This window comes from Notolabrus celidotus, chromosome 2, assembly GCF_009762535.1.
Source record: "Notolabrus celidotus isolate fNotCel1 chromosome 2, fNotCel1.pri, whole genome shotgun sequence".
Taxonomy (NCBI): Eukaryota; Metazoa; Chordata; class Actinopteri; order Labriformes; family Labridae; genus Notolabrus; species Notolabrus celidotus.
The window spans coordinates 3,179,816-3,202,392 of NC_048273.1; the positions used below are offsets into that span (position 1 = coordinate 3,179,816).

A 22,577-nucleotide genomic window follows, 5' to 3' on the forward strand; every position below is an offset into this window, starting at 1 on the left:
ATGTTTTATTTATGCAAACTGAAGATGAAAACATTCTTCCTCTTATACAGATAGAAAGATACAACCTGACAGGAGCAGAACTTCAAACACTACAGCACAAGAACTATTCTCTTTAATGCAATGAGTGCAGATTATTACAACAAACTTGTAATGGGCAAGTTTGATTTATGAAAATGAACTACCTATAATTCCCAAATACAAGACATACTGGAGAATGATCAGTTTGACTCAGTCTGACAGAAAGGGTTAAATAGAACACGTTTTATTCACACTTTCTATCGTACAGGATTCAACCAACACAAACATCAGGCTGGCCTCTGCAGCAGGTCGGGGGAAAGAATGAGGCTGTTGTTGCTGGATGGGGGGGGAGAGATTAGTCCTGCTGCTCAGAGGTACGGCTGGTCTGTAGAGAGAGAGGGCTCCTGGTACACGGGGCCCGGGGTCACTGGAGGCTTTGGAGCTTCAGCTACTTGACTGGAAGAAATCAGAAGATGTAAACATGAGCTGAAATCTGGAATGTCACGAAATGTATTCATGTAGTTAAAATAAATATGACCATGTATGTAAAGACACTGATGGAGTCTTTACCTGCCAGCTGTGATGGCCTTCTGTGAAGACATGACGACTGTAGCAGGTACCGACTCTCTGCGTCCGTCTCTGCTGAAGTAGTAGTTTCCTGCAAACTGGTGGCTTGGTCCTACGGGGAGTTTGGGTGGTTCTTGTGTCCTGAGGAGGAAGAACGACTGTCCATTAATAATATCATCAACCCAAAGAGATTTACAGCAGGGCCTTTTGCTCTTGCTCTGAATGTATTTACAAAATGGACAAAAACAAACAAGGTGCAAAACATTTAACTTAACTTTATTTATAAAACACCTTTCATACAAACAAGCATGCAGCTCAAAGTGCTTCACAGAGGAACAGAGACAGAAAACAACAGAAATGGGTATAATAGTAAAAGATATAATAATAAAAAATACTTTAAAATAAAACAAAATCAAAACAATAAAATTAATAAAATAAGTATGAGTAGAAAGCTAAATTAAAAATAAGTTAAAGTTTAAAAGATCAGATAAATACAACAAATAAATAGATGCATGCTGTTAAAACAATGTTAAGAATATTTATAATACTATATATTATTTTATTATATTATTATATTATATTTAAAGCTGCTGAGGACTTTTTAACTGGTTTTGTAAAAGACTTGAATTGAAGGTGATGCCTCTTTATAACCTACAAAAGCAAAGCATGCTATCAGCAACATGACTGAACATCTTTGTTTTGTAATTTTGAATGCTGTAAGACGCTGCAAGCACATTTCTCCAGTGCTAGCTTCTCTACACTGGCTCCCTATAAAATGTAGAATAGAATTTAAAATCCTTCTTTTAACCTACAAAGCCCTTAAAAATCAGGCCCCCTTGTATCTTAAAGAGCTCATAGTGCCCTGTTACCCCTCTAGAACTCTACGCTCCCAACATGCAGGCTTGCTAGTTGTACCTAAAATCTCTAAAAGTAGTATGGGAGGTAGAACCTTCACTTATCAGGCCCCTCTCCTTTGGAATCATCTACCAGTCAGGGTCCAGGAGGACACCCTCTCTTCTTTTAAGAGTAGGCTGCAAACTTTCCTTTTTGATAAAGCTTATAGTTAGAGCTGGATCAGGCTTGGACCAGCTTTTGTCATGCTGCTATAGGCTTAGACTGCCGGGGGAACTGGCACACTGACACACTGGGATCCTAGCTCACCCCCTTCCCCCCCAACCCCCTCATCACTTACTTTAACTCTGCCTGTCCCATTAAAGTTACTAACCATAGACCTTTCTGGAGTCCCTGAGCTCCCTTGTCTCGTAGATTCCTCTGAGCTGCCGTAGACGTCCTCCTGCTGCGGACGATCTGGACTCCAGCGGCAACAGCTTCTACGACTCGTCTCATCACTATCACTTCTCTCTCTTACTCCCCTCTATCTGTCTTTCCAGACCCAACTCGGTCGAGGCATGATGGCTGTCTAACATGAGTCTGGTCCTGCTGGAGGTTTCTGCCTGTTAAAGGAAGTTTTTCCTCTCCACTGTAACTAGCTAAATACTGCGATGTGCAATGCTCATGATGGATTAAGGTGGGGTCAGACTGAGTCTAACCCTGTCTTGAAGTTGGGTCTCTGTTCATAATTTGACATAGTGTGGTCTAGACCTCCTATGTTTCTAAAAACGTCTTGAGATAACGTTTGTTGTGATTTGGCGCTATACAAATAAAGATTGATTGATTGATTGAGGGGGGCAGAGTCAAACTAGGAGACCGACAGCCTGTCTTACATTTTCATATATTAGCTTTACGTGATTTATTTGACTGTGTAAAGAAACCAGGATGAGTTTCTTTGGTCCTTGGCAAAGGGGTTTCTCACTTGGTGCCTGTCACTTTTATTAGGCACAAGGATATTGTATTATTATTATTATTATTATTTATTAAAATGTTTTTATTGTTTTCAGATATGCACAGTTAGTTTTTAGAATAATGCATAAAGACAATAAAGGCATTATTCTACTCTAGACTCTGTACCCAGAGGATTGTCAGGTGGTGAATGTAAGGCAGTCCCTGGCAGTTTTAGAGTATTTATATGTGAATTTTTTCAGACTAAATGGGATAAATGATGGAGAACTTGAATAATACATCTGGAATTTTGAGGACCAAAAATAATTTGATTTGGGACATTAAAACCTCCATTATCTCCATCCTTCTTTCATCTGAACTGGAGCTTTACTGTAAAATGCAGATCAAACCTTTAATGTCTCACTAGCTGATAGGGACAGTTTCTATTAACACCTATTATTTATAGTGTGTAGAATAAATGTGTCTTTAGTTGAAGGTGTAACCACACTGTGAGGAAGCAGTAGCTTTCTAACTATCATGATTGAAGTTAACATATGTGTGAAGTCTTACCTCTTTGCAATCTCTCCATATCTCAGCTGCAGCTTGGCTTGCAGGTCGTGCTGAAAAACAAACATTAAAGGAGAAACTTTCACTTAAAGCTGATAACAACACAAAAACAATCAGAACATCCATCAGTCATTTATTTACATGATGTTAGCTATCCTCAAACTAACTAACATGGTTAGCTCTTTAATGCTACATTAGCTTTAGCATTGACTCAGCTCTCTAACATGATGACTCACTCAGAGGGTAACTCATAACTCCTCTCAGGTTTGAATATAAAGAAGTCAGAGAGTTTCTTACCCCTGATAAAAGGTTTCGGAGCCTCTGGATGATTTTAGTCGCAGTCGCCATGTTTGCTGTTGTGAAGGGCACGCGACTTCTTCTGTCATGTAAGATCAGCTTTTCAGCGCATCAGCGCCACCTAGCGGCCTGGCGGAGAACTGCTGCTCTACATAGAGAGACACTAATGTGCTAAAAATGATAACCAGATCATTTCAACCATTGTTAATCTATTAATCATATCTATTCTGTAATTTTATTTCACTCTAATTTAATATCTAAGGGAAAGTATTAAGCTAACATTAGTTTAATCCATACACATTTATAAAAGATCTCTCAGAATATACTTTTGGTTTCCAATCTTTATTATTTTAAACACGTGTTTATCAGGCTTCTGATAAAATGAGGAATAAATGAGTGTGACAAGAATTTAGCTCAATGTCAAATTATTATTATTATGTTTTTGTAAAAAAAAAAACAGCATTATTAATCATATAACTAGCACTATGGACAGTTAGATGACAGTTGAACTGAGATAAATATGATTATATTAATAAATATATATATATTACTATATATTTATATATAAAATAAAGATATATACAAATATATGTATTTATGTAAAAAAATACATTTTTAATATATAATTTTGACTATGTATCTAAATATAAATAGCCTTTGTATATATATTCTTTTTTGACAATGCTTGTATAGTTTATAGTTTTTTAAATAGATGTTTCATTTCATAAGAATCTGGATTTAAAATTATATATACAAATCTATATATTTAAGAAACATACATTTTTATATATAATTTGTATTAAATATATTAGAATAAATAAGTCTTGTATATATGGCTTTATATAATATATATGTTGTTTTTTTTAACTACACCTGTCTTGTTTATAGTTTTGAAATAGTTGTTTACAAAGTAAAAAGTGTGGCATTTCATAAGCATCTTAAAATAAAACATATACAAAATTTATATTTATATACAAAGTTTATATTTTTTATATATCATTTATATTACATATATAAATTTAAATAGGTATTGTATATATATATATATATATATAATATAAATTATTTTTTTTACTCACAAAGTAAAATGCGTTGTATTTCATAATCATGTTATATTTTTTTACAGCTGATATATTTCTCGGCTCCAGATCTGTGTGAGCGGTGAGCATAGACTGTAAATAAAAGGCGGCGAGTGACTCCAGAGACCCTCCGTGGTTAACAATGATGAGTTACATAAGAATTAAGCAACAGAGTGAGTCATACAAAGGATGAGTCAAAGAGAAATACAAATTTTATTTGTTGCACAAGAAAACACAGTACAGGGCGAACGCTCGCCGGTATACCATGCAGTCAAGTATTACAGCTGTGTGCTCGTCTTCATGCAGCATGCACCGAACAGAGGAGTCCACGGGAAAACACGTGCACATGTACAACAGCTTCACCTGCCCGTCTGTTCTTCAAGTTTAAACACAAGCCCAGAATCTTTGCTGAGGAGGGTTTCTACGTTACAACAGTCATCGTTACAGGAGGAACATCAGACTCTTAAACCGAGGAAACGTTCAAACAAGACTCGTTTACACTCAAATAAGAAACCAGGGTACAAAAAGAGGATTCAGCTGAATCAGTCAGTAACTAGACGGGCATAGTTTCTCTTCTTTCACTAGAATGCAGTTTACAGGTTAACTGGATTCTTCAAACTCTGTGAAACTTGTTTGATTTTCTTCTGTTTTGTTATTCAACCCTTCCTCTGCAGCGTTACCTCCCATGATGACATCTTAACGACTCTTTACGCACCCAAAATCTCTGTTTGCTTGATCAACATCTTTAAAAGCTGCGTTTTCAAAGATCCAGTGAATGAAGTGCACGTAAAACACCAGAAGCTTCTCAGCTCAGTGCTCCATGACTCTTTATGAAGGGTTTCAAAGGAATATGTAATCTCTGAGGATTGTTTTCTTCAGCAGTATCAAAGAACAGTTTCAACATTTACATCCACAGGATAGAAAAGTCTGTACAGTACATGTAAACAATCTGTTGAAAATAGCTCCTCGGTGTCAGAACATGTGTCCCGTTCATTTACAGAAAGAGTCTCATAAAGACATCAACATGAAGAGCTTTGTAAGGAGGACTTTAATTTGATCTTTGAACATTAGACTTCAGAGAAAACGTTTACAAAACCCGACAGATCAGACGATAAAGCTGAAAACTCTGCGCTGTAAAAAGGTGAAAAGCTTCCAGTGTGACCTCCCGTGCTTCAGCTGTCATCGTGCATTATCCTCTCTCTCTCTCTCAAACACACAACTTGTTATCAAAATATACATCGATATCTGTACAAAACAAAGACACCAAATGTTTGTTCAAAGAAGCCCTGGGTTTGGATTGAATGCAGGGGTTCCCCTCCTCCGTTTTCACTCCACGTTCAACAGTCACCTACAAAAACTCATGTCAAAATACATTAGTGCACTTCTCCCCTCGATGTAAACATCACTACACGGTAAATAAAGAAGGAGTAGGTATTCTACGCATGGCATCTCCGGCATGCTCATGGAAAAAAAACAAAAACAACAAACGCTACAGTTTGAGGAAAAAATACTCCAGAGATTTACAAGATTCAAACAAAGCAGGTACAAAATGTTTCCAGAGAGAGGAAGGACCAAAACAAGAAGAAGAAGGAGACGGAGGCTTTGATTCAGCTGCTCTGTGTTCTCCTGTAAACGTCACGCTTTGAGTTTTAAATCATCCCAGCAGGAGCAGAACGAGTCAGAGTCTGAGGAGATAATGTTTGAGATGCTTCTGTGTTCTGAGAAACGTTCTGCATCCTGCAGGACTCGGATTCAAACTCATGTTCCAGTCTTTGAAGATGAAGCTCAGAGCTCTCTGCAGTGACAGCACGACACGTAATGAACACCTTAGAGTCAGCTGCATCAGGTCGTCTGAACAGATCGGATTTTAAAGACTTGTGAGTTCACACTGCAAGAAACACGACCCACGAGTCCATAGAGGAACCTTTATTTCATCCCTTGTTACTCTGACGGCTGCTTCATGACCTTGTTCCACTGACATGTGGAAGATGGTACATTTTACGGATGCAAAGCGTCACTACTTTACGCCATATTCAAACTAAAGCATGGTTTCCCAGCATGCATTGCAGCCTTAAGGCAGATTTATACTTCTGTGTGAAATCAGTGGTGTAGCTGACGTGCACCTCCTCCAAAATGTAACTATGCATAGAATCAACGTGGACCGCAAGCCCTGTGATTGGTCGGCTTGGCGGCGTTGTGTTTTCTGCATTTACAGCACTTCTGGGATCTCTGTATATTTCATCTCCTCCTCTCTATTCTTCATGTAATCATGTCTGTATGATAAACAGCAACATGTATCAGCTGTGGATTAACAGAACACGCTCTGAAACTCTGTGGAAAAGGAAACAGAGATCGTAGCGGGGCCGGGAACAAGAAAAAACGATGCTGTGACATAAAAGACGGTCAAAGTTGGGAGTAAAGAAAGTAAGTGTTAGTTATTCTCCCACTTCAGGAGGGCTTCTTTTCTCCTCTGTGTTCTTAGGGAGACACAAATGCTCAGTCTGTCTTCCTTTTTTTGCCACTTGAAACATCTTTTTTTGTTTGTTTTGTTCTGCAGTTAGACCTGGATTCACTGGATTATGTTCAGTCAAACGTATCCTTTTTATAACCACGCTTTCCTTGTGCATCTTTAAGTCTGCTGTGAGATTTTTGCATGAGACTAACATCAGAGTAGTCTTGAACACTGTGAGCAGCATACAGCTCGACACAAAGAAGAGGAGGCAGAGAGTCTGTCTCTCTATTTTCTAAACGTGCTCATGTCTGTGTCAGCTCCTGTGTGTAGGGGAGACGCAGAGGTATAAACCAGCCTTAGTTGGCATGTAGGATTGGGAGCTGATGTCGATGCATACATGGTGTTTCTCACAGTGTGAACTCTCCCGTCTTTCTCAGCGTGAAAGGAAATCTTAATAACATGTTATCATGTCTCTGGAAGCTGCACTGAGCGTGACAGGAAGGAAGAAAGAACGCAGCGTCAGCTCCTGAAACCACTTCTTGTACCTTTTTGGTCCTTCAACGTTTACGCCCGGCTTCATCGAACGACTCCATCCTGCAGCAGTTCATTTAAAAAATAGACATTTATAAAAAAAATCCAGCAATCCAGTCAAAAGACGTAAAAACACATTTTTACATTGTGAGTACAAAATGTGGAGCGGTCGGCTGTACACCCAACGAGAACGTCCCTCCTTCCCTTTATTTACTCGCCGTAGTTTACAAATGTAATAAATAAGACAAGAACGTCTGAGATGCCTCGGGGCGAATATTTACACTTACAAAATTCAAGTAAGATCTTCGTCCGCTCTCTCTCGGCGTCTGAAGAGGAGTTTAGAAGACTTGAAAGTAAAGATATGAGCAGTAGAAACGAGGGGTCACTTCCTCTGATGCCCTTTTAGTTCAGTCTCCTCTCTGCGCTCTGATGGCGCTCCGACCCCAAGAGAGGAGGAGGAGGATGAGGATGAGGATGAGGTCTTTTCTGCCTGGCTCCTCTCAGCAGGAGGACATCCAGCCTGTTGAGGCTGAGCTGAAGTGACGCTCGCCTCCAGCTCCGGTTTCTCGCCGCCCTCCTCTCCATCCGAACACGGCTCCCACTCGTCCTGCTCCTCGCTCTCCGTCGAGCCCTGAACGGCGATCTGAGGCACCAGCGTGAACCTCCTCACCACCGGCACCTCCGGCTCCACGTCCTCGCTGGTCTGCGGTCGGGTGAGGATCCAGGCCATCCTGTGCTCCTTCCGCTGCTGATGCTCCTTCTGATGTTGCGTCTGAGCTCCCGGAGTTGTGGTCGTCACGGTGACCGTGGTGCCGCTTTTCTCCTCCGGCTCGTCGAAGCTCACCTCCTGCACCGCCTCCTGCTTCTTAAAGGAGTCCCGTCGCTCCGACAGGTTGAGCTTCCTCATCACGACGAGCTGCTCGGACCGTTCCATTCTCTGGTTGCTGATGTATCCTCCCAGCCGGCCGTGATCCGCCCCGATGTAGGAACCCCCCTCCGCCTCCGAGTCCATCAGCAGGTCCGCCTCGCCATAAAACGGCACCTCCAGCGTGTGCCTGCGAGGCGTGTACGACTTCTTATCAGAGTGGTACACGCCGGAGAGCTTCTCAGCCGACTGCACCCTCTTCAGCAGAGGAGACCGGGGCGGCTCGGCGCTGCGGGGCCGGACGATGTGTCTCACGATGGTCGGGGGGGACAGGGTTTTGCCGTGGTAGGTGTGGAGACTTTTGGCGAAGCCTGAGAGCGGAGAGGGAGAGCGCTGTGGAGAGAGAGGCTGGGTGGAGGATGAGGAGGAGGTGCAGGCCAGCGGGGATGGGGGGATGTTACTGGTGGACTTCCGTCGGCCCACCTTGGTGTAGCGCTGGGTGCTGAGTTTGGAGCCCAGGCCGTGCAGAGAGCTGGGCCGGATGTGTGCCGCCGGGGAGCTGGGAGAGCTGGAGCAAGGAGACGTGCTCTGAGGAGAGTTATTTTCTGGGGAGAAGAAGAGAGACGGATTCAGATATTAAACACAAGACCAGCAAACGAGGTCTACAAGATCTCCTCAGTTCACTCTGGAGTCTAACTCACCAAAGGTCTGGTGGTCAGGCGCCGGGCTGCGGCAGGGCGTGGAGGGGCCCGGGGAGAGGCTGTGTGTCGGGGAGCCTGGGAGACTCTCACTGGAGGACACTGAGTGGTGGAGACCGGAGGAGAAGCTGCGGCTGCTGTGGATCACCGTGCTCTGCTTGGAGAGCTTCTTCAGGATGCTGCGTCGCCTGAGAGCAGAACAAGAGTCAGACCTGAGTCACTGTGACGGTCTGTGAGGTCTGACTGTGACCGGGTTCAAACTGCCTTTAAAGACTTTAGGATTCTGTTGATCTGTTATTATAACACAGTCATATTTAACTTCACAGTTCCCACCACTAGAGGGAGACAGAGCTCTGATGTTGGTGAGTTACCTGTCATAATTATCTCTCCTCTTGCTCTTCTTGCTGCGTCTCGCCATCTTCCCTTTGTGTTTGGTCTTTCGAGCCGGACCAACTTTGATCGACGTGTTCTCAAGTGCGATCGTCTGCAGCGCCACCTTGTTGCCGCTCTGCACATTTACAGGAATCAAAGAACGATGCATTTGAGTTCAGAAAGAAAAGATCAAAGGAGAGCAAAAGTAGTGTCAGCGAGTTTCTCTACCTTCAGCAGAAGTTCTAACACCTCAGGGTGGACCAGGCCTTGGACAGACTCTCCATTCACGTGGGTGATGAGGTCTCCAGTGCGGAGACCTGCCTGGTGGGCCGGGCTGCCCTCCTCCACACTCTGTTAAAACAGAAACACAGTGAGGGTGTGGAGAGGAGTTTCATTTGAGGGTTACATAACAACGTTTAAGACCGATATCTTCTGGTTTGGTGTCATTGGAGCTCAATACTTCATACTAAATCAAAACCTTCCCCAGATTAAGTTTACGTACCGACACCATGTGGTGCACCGTGTAGACGTCGCTGTCCCCCATGTAGACCCGGATGGCCTGCAGGGTGAAGCCGTACCTCTTCCCCGTGGTGTGGATGACGATGGGAGGCCTCAGGCTGCCCGGGCTGAGCGACAGGTCCCGGCTGGGGGAGGAGTCACGGGAGGAAGGGTTGGAAGAGAGAGAGCGAGGGGAGATGGGGCTGGGCTGAAGGCAGCTCGGAGAATCATCTGGAAGAAATATGAAACAATCTCTATGAATACGCCGACAAGCTAGAGAGCGCTTATTTAATGCAATGAGGAGAAATGACTTTTTTAAATCTCCAATTAAAGGTGCACTTCAACCAAGAGATCCTAGGTCTTCTAGCCCCCTGAACTAAAAGGTTCCTGTGCCCCCATTGTTGTCTGCGTTTTGACCACAGGCTGAAGCCCTGTGTAGATTGTGTAAATCAGGCCAGTGACGTATGGAGAAAAAAAAGTAAATGCACTACACCACCAGACCAGTAGAGGGCAGTAACACAAAGAGGAATGCCATTCATCACAGATGACACCATAGAAGCAGATGGACAGGCAGGTATCATTATGAGCAACACAACAGTTAGAGATCGGCCGCTGTTCTGGTTTAAACAGCGACCCTGTTAATTGGAGACTCTCAGCCGGATGCATCCCTCATAAACGTCTTTAGACGATCATTAAATATCTGATGAGGATATTTTGAAATCTTAATAAAAACTAAACTAGTTTGCATTCCCAGGAACTCCCTCTGTGTTTCAACAGCTGTGTAAACTCCACAAACACTGACACGTTCAGCTGAAGGTCTCCAGTTTACAGGGTCACTTTTAAAACCGGAACACCGGGAGGAGAGACGCATTCACGGTGGGCTGAGAGAAGACTACTGTTACAAGCTGCTAAATCAAGAGAATCACAGCTTCTTCTTTTGAAAAGTACACACACATACAAACAAGATAGAACAAATAAAAACTAATGAAAGAAAGAGAAATCAAGAGAATCACAGATGGAAAAAACAATGACTGTGAATGGTTTTTGGAAAATTTTGAAAAAAAAAAAAAACTGAAGAAAAATTTTGAAAAAAAATTTTTTTTGAAAAGAAAATATTTTGAAAAAGAATTTTTTTGAAAAAAAAGATTTTTGAAAAAAAAGATTTTTGAAAAAAAAGATTTTTGAAAAAAATTTGAAAAAAAAAAATCTGAAAAAAAAAAAAATTTTAATTTTTGTTTTTGAAAAAAACTATTTGAAAAAAAAAAAAAATTGAAAAAAAAAAAAAATTTGAAAAAAAAAAGGGACAAAAAATTTTTTGACAAAAAAATTGACCCGGAGCCTGTCAAAATAATAAATGTTCCTCAATTTTGAAATTGTGCTCCAAAAGCTGTAAAACATGAAATAAAGTGAAAATTTTGCGCCTGCGGTTAAAAACATGAAAAAGCAATGACTGAATCAACACGTGAGAGGAGATAAGCGCGAGTAGCAAAGACGTTTCAACACAGCTTTAAAATCCTTTTCAACTCAAAAAGCCGTGGCAGAGATCGGCCGGTGTTTTGGTTTGAACAGCGACCCTGTTAACTGGAGACTCTCAGCCGGATGCATCCCTCATAAACGTCTTGAGACGATCATTAAATATCTGATGAGGATGATATTGTGGACGGAGGGCGGAATAAAAACACTGAGGTTAATCTACCAATCAGACATGTTCAGCATTGCAGGCCCCGCCCCCTTAAAGTCCAGGGACCTTTGAAAAGTACTACCCCCCTAGCAGGGGCTTTTTAGGGGGGAGATTATCTACCCATGAACTAAATTTAGACCCTGGGTCCACTGGTCAAAACACACGTAGTTCAGGCTCTGTATCAGAAGATATTCTGTGCTTGTAATCATCGTACTACACGACTCAAACAACGTTAACGGTGTCTGATGAGGAGGAGCTGATGAAGGTCTTGTGTACCTGTAGTGATGATGAGAGAGAGAGCTGAGACTGATGCTGATTTGGGAACCTTCCCTCCGCAGGGAAGCCTCTGCCTGTCCGGCGTCTCCAGCTGGTTCCCGAAGCGTCGAGGACAGGCCGGTTCTTTGGGGGACGAGTGTTTGGCCCCGGTGCTGTTACTGCGAATCCTGATCCTCCGCAGGTTTGACACGACCACCTCAGCTGCAGGTGACACAGGCTAACAGGTTAGCAACAGGCTGACACAATCACAGGTACACTCTGTGAACGAGTCAGACCAGACAAACCTTCATCGTCTGTGGAAAGGGCAAAGCGGGGCATCGTCTCCAGGCTGTGGGTGCTGCTCATCACCAGAGGACTGGTGCTCCTCTCAGACTGGGAGGAGCTGGAGGAGGCCCGGGGGCGAAGGCTGCAAACAATCAGAGACCATCAGGCAGGTTCATCATTCGGTGGTTTCACATCCATACAGCAGATCAGTTTTTATGAGTCACACGGTGAGAAACATCTTGAACCTGAGCCTACCTAGCCATGCGCCCAGCGTGTCTGTGCTCCACGCTGCCCTCTGCTAGGCTCGGGGAGGGACTGGCTCCTCCCACGTCCAAACGGTCCTCCTTCTCCTCGCTGTGGCTGCGGTCAGAGGAGAAGCTCAGGTTGGATGGAGTGGCTAGGTGTTCAGTGCTGCTGTAAACCTGAAACATGGGACACGAACAGAAGTGGTCAATTGAAGGACTTTTAAATGTGCGATGGAGCTGCCATGACAGACTTCACAGGCGTGAGGTGTGGCTAACCTCTGACCTTTCAGTGTAACATGACTCTGACTGTTCAATACGAGTTTGTTGTATGAAGATAGTGCTGATAATAATCAACGTGAGCTCTCACCTTACTGAAGCGATGCGACCAGGAAGCAAACTGTCTGATTTCCAAGGAGGACTCTTCATCATTCGTTTCCTCATCCTCATCAGACGCTAAGTGATGATAACGCTCAGAACGAGCTGGAAACAAAAAACAGGACAAGAGGATCTTCATTTCAGAGAAAGACAAAAACAACCTCCTTTTATACTTTAATATATATATGAACTTAGATGGAATGGTCTCTAACAGGAGACATGATCTAAACTGTAACTCACTGTCAAAGTAGCTGGTGTCGTCTTCAGCCTCCAGCTGAGGAATGAATTCAGCTTTCTGCCTCAGGAGTCCGTTCCAGTCCAAACCGGAGAAGAAGGGATGCTGTTTGACTTCTGAGGCTCCACCTACAATCACACAGTCTCATTGTTAACTCATTCAGGATGCACATATAACTTTATATTTAAGTATTACCCAACTTTATAATGATTAACTTTCACTAACAGGAGCAACACCAGAGGCAAACTGGTCCATTAGCATCAAAACAATGTTGCTAAAACTTTAGCTTCAGTAAGCATGCTAAATCGGCGACTACAGACATTTTCACATCGGATCCTTTCCAGATATATGATCAACAAGCAGAGCAGGTGAGAGAAACTTCAGGTTAGCGATCTCTACAAAGAAACTTAAACCCTGAGCGGTGGTGATGATAGCAGCAGGGTTCAAAGTTGTGACTTTTCTGACTCACCAGTCCCGAGTCGGTCTAAAGCGCTCTGTCTGAGCAGCCGTGTGATCATGTCCTGAGCATCAACAGGTAAAGCATCTTCTCCTTCAGGCCAGATAATGTCATCTGCAGCGAGAAGAGCATAAGTTAGACTTAAGAACACAAATAAAAGTGTGAGTTAGGATGTTTGAGAATCAGTGTGAGACTCACCGCTGACGACTTGTCCGAAAAGCTCCTCAGGTGTGTCTCCAAAGAACGGAACGCAGCCGACCAGGAACTCATACAGGATGATCCCCATCGCCCACCAGTCCACCGGCTTCCCGTAGCCCTGCCTGAGGATCACCTCGGGGGCGATGTACTCCGGGGTGCCACAGACCTTCAAAAAGAAACAAACACAGGTGAGACGTGGAGCTAACAGCAGAGCTAACAGCAGAGCTAACAGCAGAATTAACAGCAGAGCTAACAGCAGAGCTAACAGCAGAGCTAACAGCAGAATTAACAGCAGAGCTAACAGCAGGGCTAACAGCAGGGCTAACAGCAGAATTAACAGCAGAGCTAACAGCAAGGCTAACAGCAGAGCTAACAGCAGAGCTAACAGCAGAACTAACAGCAGAGCTAACAGCAGAATTAACAGCAGGGCTAACAGCAGAATTAACAGCAGAGCTAACAGTAGAATTAACTGCTGGGCTAACAGCAGAGCTAACAGCAGAGCTAACAGCAGGGCTAACAGCAGGGCTAACAGCAGGGCTAACAGCAGAGCTAACAGCAGAATTAACAGCAGAGCTAACAGTAGAATTAACTGCTGGGCTAACAGCAGAGCTAACAGCAGGGCTAACAGCAGAGCTAACAGCAGAGCTAACAGCAGAATTAACAGCAGAGCTAACAGTAGAATTAACTGCTGGGCTAACAGCAGAGCTAACTGCTGGGCTAACAGCAGAGCTAAGAGCAGGGCTAACCGCAGAGCTAACAGCAGAGTTAACCGTGTCACATGAAGACATGTTGAAGCAGTCTCACCTGTTTGTCGATGAACTCTCTCGTGTCTTTCTCCATGTGACCCTCGTAAAGGTTGGTGGTCATGTTCATGAGGCCGATCTTAGAGAGGCCGAAGTCTGTCAGCTTGATGTGACCCATGGATGTGATCAACAAACTGTGGGATCAAAAGAAAAGACAAAGAATGAGCTGTGTTTTCTGAATGTTGTGTTTACAAACAGCGACAATGAATCCGACTCATCGTGTCTTTATTCTCACAGAAAAGCAAACTGGGTTAGAAAGGACCGGTTTGCTTCAACAGAACAGATTGAGGTGGGAGTTGTTTTTTTCTCACTTGTCAGGTTTGAGATCCCGGTGCACGATGCCGTAGTTGTGAAGGTACTCCAGGGCCAGGACTGTTTCAGCAAAGTACAACCGTGTCATCTCTACAGGCAGCGGGCCCATGTTCTTCAGCAGGTTGGCACAATCTCCACCTTGAAGGAGCGGAGGAACAAAAGTTTGTTTTCATTCCTGTTCGCTCCTCTGATTACTTTAGAGCAGGGGTGTCCAAACTTTCTTCAAAGATGGCCACATATGATGTTGTCAGAATACCTCAGGGCCAGTGGCTCCTACTGAGACTTTGGAATCCTAAAGTTCTATATGAAATATCTATTTAATAACAAATGTAAATGTTTTCTCATTAAAACAGTAACTAGGAAGTACCATGTAAAGATTAGCAAACTTAAACTTCTTCTGGGGGAAAATGTTTTTCATTCGGGTCGGGCAATGTGGGAAAAATATTGTGACATTATTTTCCTATGGCAGGATCACGATCTGGATTTCATCACACTTCTTTTTCTTGTTGTTTTTAAGACTGTTCTGACCAGCAGACAACAATTTATAACAAAATAATTATTTTCCTACATTCTGAATAATTTTTAAGCATCAAATTTGACCTTTTCTGCACAATTTCATAATTTTGATCTTGTCTTGTGTCCTCTTTTGTGTCTTCTGAACTTTTAGTGTTCATCAAGAACATTTTCACATCATGATGAAAACATTAATTTGAAAACCTGTCAGCTTTAAGAGTTCTTGTGTTTCTTCTTTATTGCCGTCTTGAAGAATCCCCAGAGCTTTGGCTTTTATAAAAGTAGTCCATATGAAGCTTTTTGAGATGTTCCTGGATTGACTTTAGTTTTGTTTGTGCGCTTGAAAGAAACTGCAAATGTACAGATGATTCAGAAGGTAATTAAGTTATGTGCTATAAATAACACAATTTAAGATGGAAGCTTGGGGCCATAAATAAATGGACCTCGGGCCATACTTTGGACACGCCTGCTTTAGAGAGATAACATACAGACTGAGACGTTCTCCCTACCTTCCACGTACTCCATGACCATGCAGAGGTGGCGTCTCGTCTCGAAGGAGCAGAACATGGAGACGACAAAGGGGTTCTCTGCAAACGTCAGGATGTCTCGCTCCACAAAGACCTGCTGGATCTGGTTCCTCAGGACCAGGTTCTGCCGGTTGATCTTTTTCATGGCAAATCTCTGACGGGTGTCTTTGTGTCGCACCAGATACACGGCCCTGTGAAAGTCCACATGAGTCAGATCAGGCGTGGGATCTTTACAGAAGTCAAGTTTAAGAAAGCTGTCATTTTTTTTAAAGCATCGTCTGTTTTACCCGTAAGCTCCATTACTGATGAGCTTGATGGTGTCAAAGTCACTCTCAAAAGGTTTCCTTCTCGTTGGCGTCAGCGTCTGCGGGGCTTTATTCTGCAGGGAGGAAGCAGAACACTGTGAAGACCAATCACAAACTGTTAAAGAATCCTTAAAACAAGATGTGTTTACAGAAAAGGTGACTTTGTTTTGCCTCCTCTATCGTTCTATTCATCATTAAAGTACATCCACGCTTCTAAAATCGAATCCTCCACACACAGACAGAGGGTCAGTAACAGTGAAGTCAAAGTTTACCTCCACGTTACCGTCGGCTTCCACAGACAGTGAAGGACTGATGTCGTACTGATCGAGCTGCACCATGTCTGCAGATAACACAGAGAGAAACAGAGTTAAATATCAACACAGAGAACACACAACTCCTTCACCTGTTACTCTTCTTTCACACCGGGTCAGGAACTTAAAGCTCTGTTCAATCTCTCCTCATCTTTTTGTTACATTAATATGTCTCTCCAGCTTTCCTTTTCTTGCTGCTTTCCATTCTTGTGTTAGTGTCTTTTATATTATTTACTATTTTCTTTGTATTACTCTTTGAATAAATGTGTTAACCATAATGGTATTCCTCATCCTTTCTTCCTTTCTTTCTTTATTCAGATCCCCATTAGATGCCACTAACGCAGCAGCTACTCTTCCTGTGGTCTACATAAAACAAAACATAACATACAAAATATACATAAAATACAAAACTAAAAATTCAACAAACATTACAAAGAAAAACTGTGAATGCTATATAGAAATAAAATACAAAAAACAGAACAATGCTGCAGACATAAAATAGAAAAAATGAAAATGCTTCAAACATGAAATACAAAAAATGAAAATGCTTCAAACATGCAATGAAATGAATCAAAAAGCAAAACAGTATGTTTACTAAAATTCATTAAAATGCATTAATGTTAGAGTTCTGATTAAGGTGTTCCTTTAAGAGTCTTTTAAAACTGGCTTTACCACCTTTATCCAAGCCAGTATTGTCTTTTATTTGACTTCAACATTTGTATTTATTTTCTATTTAATAATTTTAATATTCTTAATATATATATATATTATATATTCTCTAATGTGGTGTCCTCTTTTTCTTACTACCTTTTTATCATTTTATCCTTTTTTAAACCTCTATAAAAATTATTTATACTCTAATGTTTCATAAATGTATTCAGTTTAATTTGCATTTATGCATTTGAACCTTTTGCTTTGTATTTTGTTTTTTACATTGTTTGAATTTTCTTTTTTTCTTTGTTTTTAAAGTTGCTGTATAAATAAGAGTTATTATTATTATTATTATTATATATTTTTTATGATCATAATATGGTATTAAGACAACTATCTTAATCAGATGACCTATGAGTCGTTATTAGAAGTAATAACCGTGTTTCATTTGAGGCCAAAATAAATGTTACATGATAATTCAGATTTGGATGTACTTCTGCAGCACAATCCCATCAGCTCTGGACTGTAACAAAACAAACAACCACATATATCTGTTTTTCTGTAAACAATGAGAAAGCATCAGCTCTCAGTCTGGACTGGATCGTTTACCTTCCAGGGGGTCCCGCGTCAGACCCAGCTGACTGATGATGTACCGCGGGATGTCCGTCTTGATCCCCCGTCCGACTTTGGCATGACCCTCCGCTGCCTCCAGTAAGTGGTAGAACTCTTCTGGATCAAACTCCTGTCAACAACATCCAGTCTCATTAATGAGGGCCGACTGGAGCCGTTATCCTGCCAGAATGAGCTCAGGGCAGGAAACAAGTATTTATCATCCATAATAAACAGACTACACAAAGCTGCACGTCCTGCTCTCTTCAGATGTGCTTCTATGAATAAGTGATTGACTGTTTAGTGTTTTTAAATGTTGGTTGTTTATTGTTGTGATGCCACAGGGACTGATCTGTCACAGGTCAATCATTTTATAGTGACAGCTTTTAGAATAAAGTCACGGTCCAATCGTATCAGTTCCTGTCTCAGGAAAGTTTCAGATCAAACTTTTTATTTCACTTCATCAGCTCTGAGACCTTTTCTGGTCACAGCATTTCTGATGAGCCAAAATATGTGTTTATATTCACTACTGAAGCTATAAAATATATTAAAAAAACAATCAGCTTGTTTGAGTTTCACTCCCAGCAGCTTGAGGACAACTAAATTCACTTTTTACTTGGGAGTGAGTGATCGGTTTATGGTTTCATTTGTGTATTCCTGATGTCTCTCCTCTTCCTCTCATGAGCCTGTGTGATCTCCCTGCAGTGTCATGCCCTTATATGGGCGTTTAAGGGGCCTATATCTATGCTAATAAGGACCATCTAGCACAAGCTTTGAATTTATGAGAACACAGGTGAGAGGAATTCTGCCGTTTAAGAAGCATTCATGAATCAGACTTCTCTTAGAAACCTTCTTCAGAGTAAATTGAAGAGCACTCTGAAGAAGGTGAATGTGGCTCATCATCATTGGCGTCATGTTCTGGTGACACACTTCAGCCCTCAAAGAGGGGACAAAGGTTGGAAACTCGTTTCAAGAGCAACTTAAACTTGAACTGACTCCTAAATCATTTCGGTCAGAGTAAATCTCATTTTCAATTAGGAAGAGATTTTCTCCTCTTCAGCTTACCAGACACTCCAGGAGGCGAGCCGGCCGAGAGATTACCATCAGGATCTTCCTCACCAGCTTAATGATGACGGCTACCTCCTCGCTTTCAGAGCGCTCATACGCCTGGAGAAAAAAAACAACAAAAAAAACAAACAGATGAGGGAGCAGTTTGTTTATGCAATACTCTAATCCAAGTGGCTTTCACTAACCGCTGCAGAGACAACAAAGGACATCAACACAGATTCAAATAAGACTTTCAAATCACAGAGAAAAAGTGTTTTAACTAGGGATGACCACAATTAATCGATTATCGATTAATTGATTGTTAAGAAATTTCTCGAAACACACATTTTTGTTATCAATTTTCCGTCACGTGGAACAAACATCATGTGGTCTCATATTACCCTCAGCTATCATGGAAGTGTTTTAAGTTTAAAGCATGTTTCGATGTGAATCAGCTGTTAAAGGTGTTGCGCACAGCGGAGACGCTCAGCTGGCGGCTGCGGCTGCGCGTCAGGTCTCCACGTGCGCTTTTTTTAAAGGGGACATATCACGCTTTTTTCATCAATATATATTGGTCTAAGAGGTCCCCAAAACATGTCTTTAAAGTTTATGCTCAAAAAAACACTTCGAAATCAGATTTTGGCATGCCTGAAAAGTCCTCTTCTTCATTCCTCATCAGAACACTCTGTTTTCTCTCTGACCACGCCCCCTCAGGAAGTGGATGTGCCTCGGCTCTCCAGCACGTTGATCTAATGTTTACATGTTGGCTGAATATACACGGCTGCTCAGAGATCGCGTTACTTCAACCCTCTGAATCTGATCCTGACGGAGAGGCGCCTGTAGCAGGACCTTTCTGAAGGATTGGTCACAGATTTAGTGTTTCTTGTTGTTTTATTTATCAGTATGTAGACGTGTGTCTTGGTACACAGCTACCAACATGTAGCTATGTGGCTATGCTAACTAGCCCTAGCACTTATCCATGATAAATAACAATCATCCACTAGATCTTCAAATCTGCAGACGTGGGGAGTAAAACCGACCTCTGCCAGAAAGGCAGCAGGACCTTTTATGAAGGATTGGTCACAGATTTAGTGTTTCTTGTTGTTTTATTTGTCAGTACGTCCACGTGTGTCTTGGTACACAGCTACAGCTACAGCTACAGCTACAGCTATGAACATATAGCTATGTGGCTATGCTAATTAGCGCTAGCACTTATCCATGACAAATAAAAATCATCCACTAGATCTTCAAATCTGCAGACGTGGGGAGTAAAACCGACCTTTGTGTTTATTAAGACAGCCTACAACTAGCATGCCTCCCTCCTAAGCTCCTTGTTAGCACACATGTGTGCAGGTAATGAAAAACGGGGGAGGGATTGAGTTGTATTTTATACAGTCTATGGGCTGAACAAGCTCCGAGCTCTGACTCCGTGACAGACCGGATATTGTTGTTACGTAACAAAAACACAGAAGTCTGAAACGGCTCGTTTCACACACATTTACAGAAAGGTGGAGAAATCAGAACAGGGGCAGAATGGATTTTTTTCATTCTCGGGGGGTTTGTAGACAGGGACACAGATTTCAGGTAAAGAACCATTAAAAAGTCAATTTTGCATGATATGTCACCTTTAAAGAGGATCAATACAAAACTGCTGCCAACAACGACACGAAGGTTGACAACTTTAAACAGGACATTTCCCTCCTTTGGATATGAAGGCAACAGACAGGTGGGAAATTCAGGTGCGCTATGTTTGCAGATCAGCAACATCAGAACCGTCTGGGCTTTTCTGCAGCTGGATAGTGACACGGTTGCGCTCTCGGCTGACACCTGATTGAATACACGTTATTTTTCTCAATAAGAACGAGCAGGCAGCAAACTGGACACTGCGAGTCTGAAGTATGCTTCTGTTAGTAGTCTCAGTCTTCACTTTATAAGACTATGTCCGCGTAGAATATTTTAATGAGCCTGATCGTTGATATTCTGCGTGTCAAACATGTACCCATATTCAATACAGTCAGTTATTTGCATTTTGTTGCTGTAGAAAATACAATTTAGGGGGAAAACAACGTATTTGGCATTGTTTTTGACGTAAGAATAATAATGTTTTTTTTTATCAATTAATCGATAATTGATCGTTAACATTTCCAAAAATCGATCACGCAAAAAACTTCAAATGTACATCCCTAGTTTTAACTGAAATTCTTAAATTCAGATGAAATTTCAATGAAACAATGTGTGTGTAATTCAAAAGCACATGATTTCTCAGAAGCACTACTTCACACTGGAACAGGAAATAGACAGTGTGTTCAAAGCAGATGGGAACAGCGTTAAGAGAAATGTGAAAACAGACGCTGGCTGACAGAAGTGCGTCAGAGAGGACATCACTGAGAACCAGGAGGAATTATTAGAATAATCATCAGGGAGGTGGGAGGAGTCTTAATGACTCATCTACAGACTTTCATGTAGTGACAAACTAAGTGACACAGTGGCTGCTTGGTTTACTATGCATCTGTATCCTCGTTATACGCATGTACAGCCTGACCATGACCGACTCAGATATGAAGATATGAAGAGGAGCTGAAGACAGGAGGAGGCATAAAGACAAGCCGGGCTCCATCTGAGGTTCATAAAGTCAGCAAACAAGTCACCGTCTTTCTCCAGAGTTTGTTTCTTGTTTTGTTTTTTATAACCCATCTGTTAAAAAAAAATCAAAGACAGCTGAGTCAGCATTTCCAATATGGCGCCCCCCATCATTTGGCTTCACCATGGATCTCCAGAAGCCAGCTGGTGACTTCACAGAGACTGCTTCCATGTTTCAAGTCCAGTTCCAAGTGATCCTGCTTGGTACTAGAGGTGTCACGATACCTTTGATTTGATCCCAGTAAAAATCTACCAATTCCTGTTCCACTACAACAGAAATACAAATATGACTTCCTGTGTTTATGGTTAACTTTGTTGTTATTTCTATTTCAACCTGCTTTTCCCTTAAAAAAAGAAACAAATCGGTCATTTTCTCAATTTCCAAAACAGACTCATTTATTTGATATCACTGTAAAAATCAATTCAGATCTAAAAGAGCTGCAGATTATTATTAATTACTTTTAAATCTAAAGTTTATTAGATCTATTTCTATTACTTTTCTTTAGTTTAAGTTCAGTTGATGGTTGGCCTTTGTTTTATTTTGAAGGTGAAGATCAGAAGGACTGCCATTTTCCAAGAAAACAAGGAAAGTGAAGCTTCTTGTGAAGTTCTTCTTCAGTCACAAGAATCAGGATTCTGAATAGATTGTGTAAGAAAATGTTTCTTTACTAAAGAAGAGCAGACTAACAGGCAGCCTGTGGACACTTCTGCAGCCGCTCTGTCTTCAGCTGTTAGGGACAACGGAACAAGATGCTCCATGTTCCTCATGTCACTGCAGGTGGCTGCCCTTCTGATAGATTAATCACAGCCCATAATAATGACTTCTTTTTCATTTCTATTACTTTTCTATAATTATTATGTATAAAAATATTTTGATATTTTAAAGCTGCTGTGAGGAACTTTTGGTTTGTATAGATTCTGGCGCCCCCTTGTGGACAACATGATACCTCTTATCTCTTATCCTGTACATGCAAAATTTGAATCTTCAGACAATAACCTCATCCTGTTGTGTTTAACATACAAATGTATCACACGGTGTGATTATTTGCCATGAAAATAGACATAACAGGGTGTTTCTAAAGCGAGATGTCAATCATCTGATCTGACACCTACCCCCTCAGAGTAGTTTCAGGCGTTAAGAATGACAACAGAGAAGCTATCAGTGTTGTTGTGGATGGTCTTGTTTGCTTTAGAGGGTCATAAAGAGGCATCAGTATCAGTTTCAGTCTGTTTCTCAACCACTTAAAAACTCCTCATAGTGCCTTTAAGTTTAGTTGATGGTTGGCCTTTGTTTTATTTTGAAGGGGAAGATCAGAAGGACTGCCACTTTCCAAGAAAACAAGGAAAGTGAAGCTTCTTGTGAAGTTTTGCTTCAGTCACAAGAATCAGGATTCTGAATAGATAG

The 22,577-nt window shown here is 41.8% G+C and overlaps 2 protein-coding genes across 3 annotated transcripts in view; both read right to left on the minus strand.

Moving 5' to 3' along the window:
* Positions 1 to 241: 241 nt before the first annotated feature.
* ndufa7 (NADH:ubiquinone oxidoreductase subunit A7) lies at positions 242 to 3,358 on the minus strand. Its single transcript, XM_034709738.1, has 4 exons — positions 3,229 to 3,358; positions 2,935 to 2,984; positions 589 to 726; positions 242 to 474 (listed from the first exon to the last, which is right to left on the minus strand). Exons 1-4 carry the CDS (start codon positions 3,277 to 3,279, stop codon positions 387 to 389), a joined length of 327 nt encoding a protein of 108 aa, XP_034565629.1. The 5' UTR covers positions 3,280 to 3,358; the 3' UTR covers positions 242 to 386.
* Positions 3,359 to 4,497: 1,139 nt separating this feature from the next.
* The window catches only part of mast3b (microtubule associated serine/threonine kinase 3b), a 45,954-nt gene continuing 27,874 nt past the window's right edge, over positions 4,498 to 22,577 (minus strand). For both annotated transcript variants that reach the window (XM_034703825.1, XM_034703816.1), the window contains exons 8-26: positions 18,551 to 18,652; positions 17,486 to 17,618; positions 16,187 to 16,254; positions 15,897 to 15,988; positions 15,592 to 15,800; positions 14,569 to 14,707; positions 14,259 to 14,391; positions 13,455 to 13,620; positions 13,269 to 13,370; positions 12,805 to 12,927; positions 12,557 to 12,669; positions 12,200 to 12,366; positions 11,965 to 12,086; positions 11,681 to 11,881; positions 9,728 to 9,954; positions 9,454 to 9,576; positions 9,225 to 9,361; positions 8,857 to 9,041; positions 4,498 to 8,760 (exon numbers count right to left, since the gene is read on the minus strand). In XM_034703825.1, the coding sequence (XP_034559716.1) occupies positions 7,673 to 8,760; positions 8,857 to 9,041; positions 9,225 to 9,361; positions 9,454 to 9,576; positions 9,728 to 9,954; positions 11,681 to 11,881; positions 11,965 to 12,086; positions 12,200 to 12,366; positions 12,557 to 12,669; positions 12,805 to 12,927; positions 13,269 to 13,370; positions 13,455 to 13,620; positions 14,259 to 14,391; positions 14,569 to 14,707; positions 15,592 to 15,800; positions 15,897 to 15,988; positions 16,187 to 16,254; positions 17,486 to 17,618; positions 18,551 to 18,652 (3,630 nt within the window). In that variant the 3' untranslated portion in view covers positions 4,498 to 7,672. The remainder of the gene's footprint in view (positions 8,761 to 8,856; positions 9,042 to 9,224; positions 9,362 to 9,453; positions 9,577 to 9,727; positions 9,955 to 11,680; positions 11,882 to 11,964; positions 12,087 to 12,199; positions 12,367 to 12,556; positions 12,670 to 12,804; positions 12,928 to 13,268; positions 13,371 to 13,454; positions 13,621 to 14,258; positions 14,392 to 14,568; positions 14,708 to 15,591; positions 15,801 to 15,896; positions 15,989 to 16,186; positions 16,255 to 17,485; positions 17,619 to 18,550; positions 18,653 to 22,577) is intronic.

Coding starts and splice junctions, on each gene's coding strand:
- ndufa7 (XM_034709738.1), bottom strand. CDS start 3,279: ATGGCGACTGCGACTAAAATCATCCAGAGGCTCCGAAACCTTTTATCA. Junction 2,985..3,228: donor TCCGAAACCTTTTATCAGGG/GTAAGAAACTCT, acceptor TTTGTTTTTCAG/CACGACCTGCAAGCCAAGCT. Junction 727..2,934: donor TATGGAGAGATTGCAAAGAG/GTAAGACTTCAC, acceptor CTTCCTCCTCAG/GACACAAGAACCACCCAAAC.